This window comes from Adiantum capillus-veneris, chromosome 24 (assembly GCF_014529385.1).
Source record: "Adiantum capillus-veneris isolate H3 chromosome 24, ASM1452938v2, whole genome shotgun sequence".
In the NCBI taxonomy this organism is placed as follows: Eukaryota; Viridiplantae; Streptophyta; class Polypodiopsida; order Polypodiales; family Pteridaceae; genus Adiantum; species Adiantum capillus-veneris.
In genome coordinates this window covers 14,356,728-14,364,762 of record NC_140954.1, presented here as the reverse complement: position 1 = coordinate 14,364,762, position 8,035 = coordinate 14,356,728, and the positions used below count along the sequence as shown (strand labels likewise).

Here is an 8,035-nt window from a genome sequence, read left to right as displayed (position 1 = left end):
GGTCTCCTAAGCTCTCTCTCTTCTTGGAGAGGAAAGGAAATCCCATAAGCACGAAGTTGTTGAGTAACTTCGGCTTGCAAAGCGGGGTTGCCCATAGCTTGTTGCAACCTAGTAACAAGATAATCAACAAACATGGGGGCATCATCATTAGCACCTTCATGTGCAAAATCAAAGTTATCAATGTTCATTCTACTCTCTTGGTTATTGTCAACCATGTTAATTAAACTTATGTGTTTACTTAGTGTATGCTTTGGTAATTCAAAACCTTAGTTGCTACTCCTCTTAGCCTTTGAAAATGGGCACTTAAGTATCTACACCCATTGCTCGAATCGGTTAATTATAGAGAGTAGTGGAGTGGGTCTAACATAGTGAAGTTGCCAAGGGATAGCTCCTTTCGGACTTCTTATGGCTCAATAATGGTAAAGCCATAGGCAAGTTTAAGAAGACTCCATTATTAAGACCAAAGCTCCCGAGATGTGCACCATATCCCAAATAATGGGCTCAACAAAATCGATAATAGATCTTAGTCCCACTTACCCTAATATAATTAACAAAATCAACCATTAATAGGCTACTTAAGGACCTCTCTTCTTACGCAAGAAAAGAGAAACCAAATGCTATGAATGTAATGTAAATGACCTATAAACTTTGAAAATAGCGGAATTAAGAGAATTAGAGTGAGCATTTTTGTGAAATTACTTTGAGAACTTGGAGGGTGAACTTAATTGATGGTAGCAACATAAACATAGTACTTAATTAACTTGGCATGAACAATACTTTTGCAAGAGAGAGAGTATTAGAGAACATGACAATAGATGAGGACCGGATTTACTTGGAGCCGGTCCCCCCTCCAAAAGGCGTTTGTATTATAGGTTTTCCCATCAAGAGAGACTTTTTTACAGTACAATCTTTGTGTTCCTTGTGACCTTGGTGATGCTATGAAAATGGAAATCTTCATGCATCACGAGCTGAACATAAACTTTGCAAAAAGCATTGACTATTCCAAGCCTCAGTCCCAAGGCCTCAAACACCTTCGAAGGTGGAGAGAGCTAGCGGGGAATGAGGGTAGAGAAGAGAAAGAAGAAACATTCCATAGGAGAAAGAAATATTTCTCAATTATCATCACTCTTCTTGCTTAGCATAGCATAATAGCATAGTAATGAAGATGTAGAAGATGGCAAGCTTAAGCATTGAAGCATTGCTCTTGGTTGGATTTGCATTCCATAGCCAAGAGTGTTGGTGTAGGCTCTCCACTTCTCAACAAACTTGGAGAAGGAGATGGAGCTCTTGCATTTTGCACTCCACATAATGAGAGAATGTGTGTATGTATGTGTGTGTGTGTGTGTGTGTGTGTGTGTGTGGGAGAGTACACCCCTCCTCTCATGCTTGGTCCACACCTCTCTCTCTCTCTCTCTCTCTCTCTCTCTCTCTCTCTCTCTCTCTCTCTCTCTCTCTTATTATTCTTTGAGCGAAAGAACTTAATTATTTATTTTTATGTATCTAAATTCTCATTGGACCCATTTAAAACCTAACCAATAGCATTCAAACACATCATGAGGGCCACATGTGGAGGATCATTTGAACATGTGTCTTTTGTGCTTATTAAATCATTTGGTTGAATGGAATACTTCAAGGACTTAATCAATCAAGCATGGCACGTTCATGTCTCTTGAGAGTTATCTTTGAATTGAATACTTCAAGAACTTTAATCATTTAAACCTCAAGATTTATATAAAGTTCCCACTAAAGCTTAGCAAGCCAACAAGCACCTCATGCTTGGTTAGGATTCCTGCCTAAGGTCAAAGGACTCTTGAATACTAACTTTTGGAGGTCTTTAATAAAGCTAACCCTACGGTCTTTAAGCTCCATTAGGTAGCATTGCTCTTTGACAGACCATCTCTCATTTGGACCCCTTTACCATTGGCTCTGTGTTGAGATAGATCCATGTCTATATTCTAACCCTTGTTCCCATTTATTATCCCACATTAAATGATCAGTTTATAACGAGAAACTCATTTGGGTTGGTTAGGTATTAGATTTTATGACACGAACCAGAGAGAGAGAGAGAGAGAGAGAGAGAGAGAGAGAGAGAGAGAGCATTGCTCTTCAAGCTCGTCAGTAGGCTGAGAAGAGCAAGAAACGGGGACAGCGAGAGGAGCAACTATGTGGTAGGAGATGTCGTCGATATGATGATCATCATCCTCATCATGAGAAGAGGGGAGCTTGGTCACTAGGATCTGGAGCAAGCTTAGCAAAACAATGGCGGTAATTACTCACAACATGTCAAGTTAGAGAGAGAGAGAGAGAGAGAGAGAGAGAGAGAGAGAGATGCTCTTCAAGTTCAGGGTGGGGAGAGTAGGGGACAAGGGCAGCTGGAGTACATGAGTAGCTGGACTTCAAGAGACCTCATCGACGTGATGATCATCATCCTTATAAGAGGAGGAGAGCTCCGCCAGCAAGACAATGAGCAAGTTGAGCAGCACATACGATGGCAGCGCAGACACTTAACATGGAGAGAGAGAGAGAGAGAGAGAGAGAGAGAGATGATATTTAGGTTTGGGATGAGGAGAGCACGGGAGTACGGGGGTGATAGTGGAGCAGCTACTTGGATGGCAAAAGACATTATCGTGTCATCCTCATTAGTGGAGCAGAGCTTGGCCAGCAAGACAATGAGCAGGCACCAACTCCCAACACACCGAGGAATACAATACGCATACGTGTGTGTGTGTGTGTGTGTGTGTGTGTGTGTGTGTGCACGAGAGAGAGAGAGAGAGAGAGAGAGAGAGAGAGAGAGAGAGAGTCCTTGAGAGGAGAGCTTCACTTCTCTCGATCTGCTTTTGGCGGAGCCGTTTACTAGTATTTCCTATACTAGCTCCTGGGCTTCTCACGGTTTGTTCAGCACCAAGTGATGAGAGGGAGCGTAGTGTACACCACTCTGCTGCTTTACTATGGTCTAGGGCATCCTTGTACGGCTAGTACGTCTGCTTGGTTGGGGTTGCATATGCAATTAGACTTGTCTTGGCCGAGCACTTGTGTATGGCCACACGTGTTTTGTTCCTATACCCATTTATGTTGTATTATGAAGGCCTTTCCTATTTATTTCTGTATGGGTCTTTGGCTTTATTGGTGGGCATTGCCCAACCTAGCTCCGGCCTGGTGTAGGGGCACTCCACACACGAGTTATCTCACGTTTGTGATGGGGGCTTGATGTGTCCCCCACCTTGCTTTCTTCCAATAGCTCTCTCTCTCTCTCTCTCTCTCTCTCTCTCTCATGCGCACGCACGAGCACTCTAGCATCAACTTAGAAGCACAGGCAACTTCAACAACCTTTTGAACTTTTCAAGTAGAAATTCAAGACCAAATTTGGGGATTTGGGTATGATTGATACCCGATTGATAAAACCCAACACCAAAGTCTCACCCATTGTGGTCAGAGCATTCTCTCTTTGTGAATGACCAAGGCCAAGAAGTCACTGTACATAGTAGAAAATGGACGACCTAAACCTCAATCAGTAAAGGTCGACCGGCTCTTGCAATGTCTTTGCAAGGGTCAAAAAATCTACACCTTGGCTAAAAACACTAGCCCCCAAAAAAAATGCATACATTACACATTGTGGCACCGTCTTGCTTTGCAAAATGCCAAATTACTACTTTGTGTCACTGTGTTACTTTACAAGATGCTATTACAACTCTGAATCAGAACTCCAAGGCAACGACTTCTACCAACATAGAAGTCCAATTAGCTTCTGCCATTATCGGATAATGGCACAATTATGAAGCGTGTCCCTACTCGATCTAGATGTGTATGCTGAGCAATGAAGCATCAGTCAAACCACATGGTTCCACCCAATTTGACAATCCGCCTAAAGTGTAGATAATATTCTTTTGTTAGGCGGATTGTCAGCTTATTGATGGATAAATAGTCAGCTATTCAAAATCTGACCTGTATAGATCTATCTAAACTTTAGTGGAAAAGTCTGAGATAACTGATTCAGATGCATAGTATTCCTAACGTTTAAACAATTTCAAATGTTACTGTTCGCCGCTGTTGTTCCCAAGCATCACAGAGAAAAAGGTTTCTAGTAGCAACTTAAGCCAAGGCGAACCGAATATCCTTAAGACCTCCAGACCGTACCTTAGTTGCTGTGTGGTGATGTTGTGTTGAAGTTTGGGGTGGTGTGCCATCAAGCAATGTCTGCTATTGCAAGTCTAAACTTCCAGCCCAACATCAGCACAGAGGCTTGGCATGCAGTCTTACTCAAGGACTATATTCGACTGCAGTCTCACAGCATTAAGCAATGCAAATCTTCCAAGCTCCATATTGCTGTGCTTGTAGCAAGAACCTAGCAAACTTAACCATATAGCTAAGTCAGGCTGCTTAGGCAACCTCAACAGCACATTCTCCAACCTCTTAAAATCCCCTGCCCGCCCGAGGAGGTCTAAGACACCCGCAAAATGCTTGAAATCTGGGTTTAGGCCATAACTTTCACGCATGCTTTCAAAATATTCTGTTCCCTCAACTAAACCACCATGATTGCAGGCTGACAATATGGCCGCAAATGTGATCCCATCTGGCTGCATACAAGCAAGCAGCATAGCTTCCAGAATCTGCGAGCTTGCCTCACAATTTCCAGCTTCTGCATAGCTCGCAATACAGGCATTCCAAGATACAGCATCTGGTCGTGGCATTCCAACAAGGGTTGTTTCTGCATCTGGCATGCTCGAACAGCTCCCATATGTATGTATTAATGAGCTTACTAATAGTAAATTAAAATCATTTGCGGTGGACACTATACTAAAATGAACCTCTCTACACAACTGTAAAATACAAACTTTATTGCAAGCTTGCAGGACATTCATAAATGTTATGTTATCTAATGTCATATCCTCTTCAAGCATGCATCTGTACAGATGTAACGCCATTTCCCCTCCATCCCGTTCTACAAATGCAGAAAGCATCGCATTCCAGGAACCAGTATCATACTGCGGTAATGTATAAAACACTTCCTTGGCTTGAGAAAAAGCTCCACAATTGGCATATATGCTCAAAAGAGCACTGCCAACAAATACATCTGAAGCAAGACCTGTTCTCTCTGCATCCACATGCAAAGATTGGCAAATATTCAAGCAAATGCTGGCAGATGACTGCTGGTGTTGGGTTAGAGTTGAAGCGTCATTGCTTTCTGCTAGTGTGTCACAGGCCTGAAGTGCCATTACAAGGGTCTGCCGATTAGGATAAGTACCTTCTTCATACATCTGCAGGTAGGTTTGTAAGGCCCTCTCTGGCTTACCCTGGTCAACATAAGCAGACAGCATTGCAGTCCAAGATATAACATTGCGCTGCCTCAATCCTGTAAACACATGCTCCGCTTCCTTTACTACCCCATATCTGCCATACATACTCACAAGTGCATTGCCAAGAACCTCTCCTGAGGCAAAGCCCCTCGTGTGTGCATCGGCATGTAGTGCCTGACCAATTTCCCAAGACCTGGATTTCTTGCCTTGTCCCCCTAAACCGTCAGTGCCCGTAAGTGTATCACACGCTTGAAGAGCACAAACCAATGTATGCTCATTTGGAGATGCACCTTCTTCCTGCATCTGCCTGTAAACAAGTAGAGCCTTTTCCCCATGACTATTTTCAACATATACTGAAATCATGGCAGTCCAAGAAGGAACATTATGCTTCGCTAGGGCGCTGAATGTAGCCTCTGCCTCTGCAATTGCCCCACACTTTCCATACATACTTACAAGGGTAGTCACAATATAAGCATCTGAAGAAAATCCTGCCCTCCAAGCTTCCACGTGCAAGGCTTTGCCAAGATCTAAAGACATTGTTTTGATAAACTCCCCATCTATATTGCTCACATCTTCCATCTCTGCAAGAATACCACATGCTTGAATGGCACCCACAAATGTTTGGTCGTTTGGACTCATGCCTTCTTTTTGCATTTGTCTAAATAGAAGCAAACCCTTTTCTGCTTGATTATTTTCCACATAGACCGCAATCATTGCAGTCCAAGAGACCACGCTGCGTATTGTTATCCTGTAAAACACATCCTCGGCTTCAGCCACACCCCCACATTTCCCGTACATGCTTATGAGGGTGTTACTAACAAAGGTGTTAGACGCCAAATCCATTCTCTGAGCCTCAAGATGTAGTTCCTTGCCTTGCTTTAGATATCCAATGATTCCACAAGCTTTAAAAAGACTGATGAATGTAAAACGATCTGGCTCTACACCTTCCATAAGCATGCACTGGTACATGTCAATGGCTTGATAACCTTGATCGTAATCTGCAGAACCAGTGATCATAGCCGTCCAAGAAAATGCAGTGCGGCGTACCAACCGGTTAAACACAAAGAGTGCATCATCAAGCCCACCAAGCTTGGCAAAGCCCAAAACCAAATGCTCCTGGAGAATAATAGCCAGCTCTGATGTGAGAAGCATAATATACATGTAGGCTCTCCTCAATTGAACAAGGGACTTCAACTTGATGCATTCTTTCAGCAAGGTAAGACAATTATATTGTGAAAATACGTTACCTGAAAGATCCATAGTGTCAAGATCATAATTTATGGGTTTGTTCTCATTGCTTCTCTGCTTTTGATCACCTGATGAGAGGCTTTGGCCTTGTTGTGAAGGTAATGAAGCAAATGACCTGGCTGATACATGGTAAGAAAAGGGGTCTCTTCCCATGCCTTGAGAAAGGTAAGACTGCAGAGGCCTTCTCATGTGATGCCCATTGTCTTGCCGAAAGCTCGAAAGATATAGATAGATGTGCTTCTGAAAGGGATTTCGGCCCTGTATTGCTCCAGGTAATACCAAGGTGGTTGCATAATAAGACCGAGATCCCATCGACATCATTGCCTTGCACAATTTGACAAGTTTAACAAAGAAACGCTTCACAACAACTGAGCTATCTAAATGCATTCATGGTTGCCCAATGCCAGTGGTCAGTAAAACTGCAGACTGCCATCCATTTGAGGAGACAGCTTATGTTTCCGATAGTGTCTTTGATGTCTCTGAACAGACCGAGAACATGCCGACAACATGGCGGGTGGTAGAAGCACAAGCCCCTTTGATAGAAGAGTCTGTGAATGAAGGAGGGTACGTCGCAGGAATGATGGGAAGGGCCTCTCTGTAAGTCGGGTGGTGACATGGAGCATTGCAGTGAGGTTTTGAGGCATGTGAGAATGTCGTCATAGGAAGGGCATGTGCCCAAGAGGGAAGTAGAAGCAAGAGGCGATGGACCTTGCATGCCTGACGAGAGAGAGCGCACTCACCAGAACGGTGATGTCGAGACCCCTCTACGAGTTGCGGCTGCTGTTACCTGGGAGCGAACCTGCCTGCCAGCGCGGGAGAGGAGACACCCCGGACTTCACGAATGCTGGAAAATTTCCAATTTACTTCAAGGCAATGAATTTCCAATTTTACTCCAAGGCTTTCCTCCATATTTACAGCCCCCCAGCAGAATCACCTTGAGGGAGCTCGAATCGAACTCAACACCCACTCCTTTGAACAATACTCTGATGTAAGCCACCACACCGTAACACTCTCTATAGACGGTTGGATAGTCACTATGTGGGAACGTCTTCTTAGAAGATGGGCAGCGAATTACTTAGTAATTACTATAGTAATTATTACAGTAAATCCGAAGTGTATAAATAGGGTCCATTACATTGTAATCGGGTTGATAATTATTATCACTTGGGTTAGCACTTTGGCTATAATTGTACTTGAGAATCATTGGTGGTATTGTCGGCTGTATTTTTTCTCTATAATCATATTCGCTGTAATCTTGATCTGTAATCCCAATCATGGCATATATTTCAATTATACTTACTTCTCGTCCAGTCTTCTGAATCTGAACTTTATTTCCAGTACTTAAATCTGATTCTTATTTTAGTATCCACATTTCAGTATAGTCTCTTATTCCTGTCCAGTCTGCTGTCTGAAATCTTCCCACACTAGTAACTGAAATCTTCCAACACTGGAATTAGCTGTCTCAAGAGATCAGCTCCAATTCCATTTTGGCG

General features: G+C 43.2%; 1 protein-coding gene across 2 annotated transcripts; it reads right to left on the bottom strand.

Annotated features, from left to right (window-relative positions):
* Positions 1–3,627: 3,627 nt before the first annotated feature.
* LOC147425985 (pentatricopeptide repeat-containing protein At4g13650-like) lies at positions 3,628–7,400 on the bottom strand. Of its 2 annotated transcripts, XM_086498898.1 has the most exons (2): positions 6,542–6,716; positions 3,628–6,410 (listed from the first exon to the last, which is right to left on the bottom strand). In XM_086498898.1, exons 1-2 carry the CDS (start codon positions 6,566–6,568, stop codon positions 4,254–4,256), a joined length of 2,184 nt encoding a protein of 727 aa, XP_086355024.1. In that variant the 5' UTR covers positions 6,569–6,716; the 3' UTR covers positions 3,628–4,253. The 2 variants fall into 2 exon arrangements, with proteins under 2 accessions (XP_086355024.1, XP_086355023.1); XM_086498897.1 differs by having other exon boundaries at positions 3,628–7,400.
* Between the last annotated feature and the right edge of the window lie 635 nt (positions 7,401–8,035).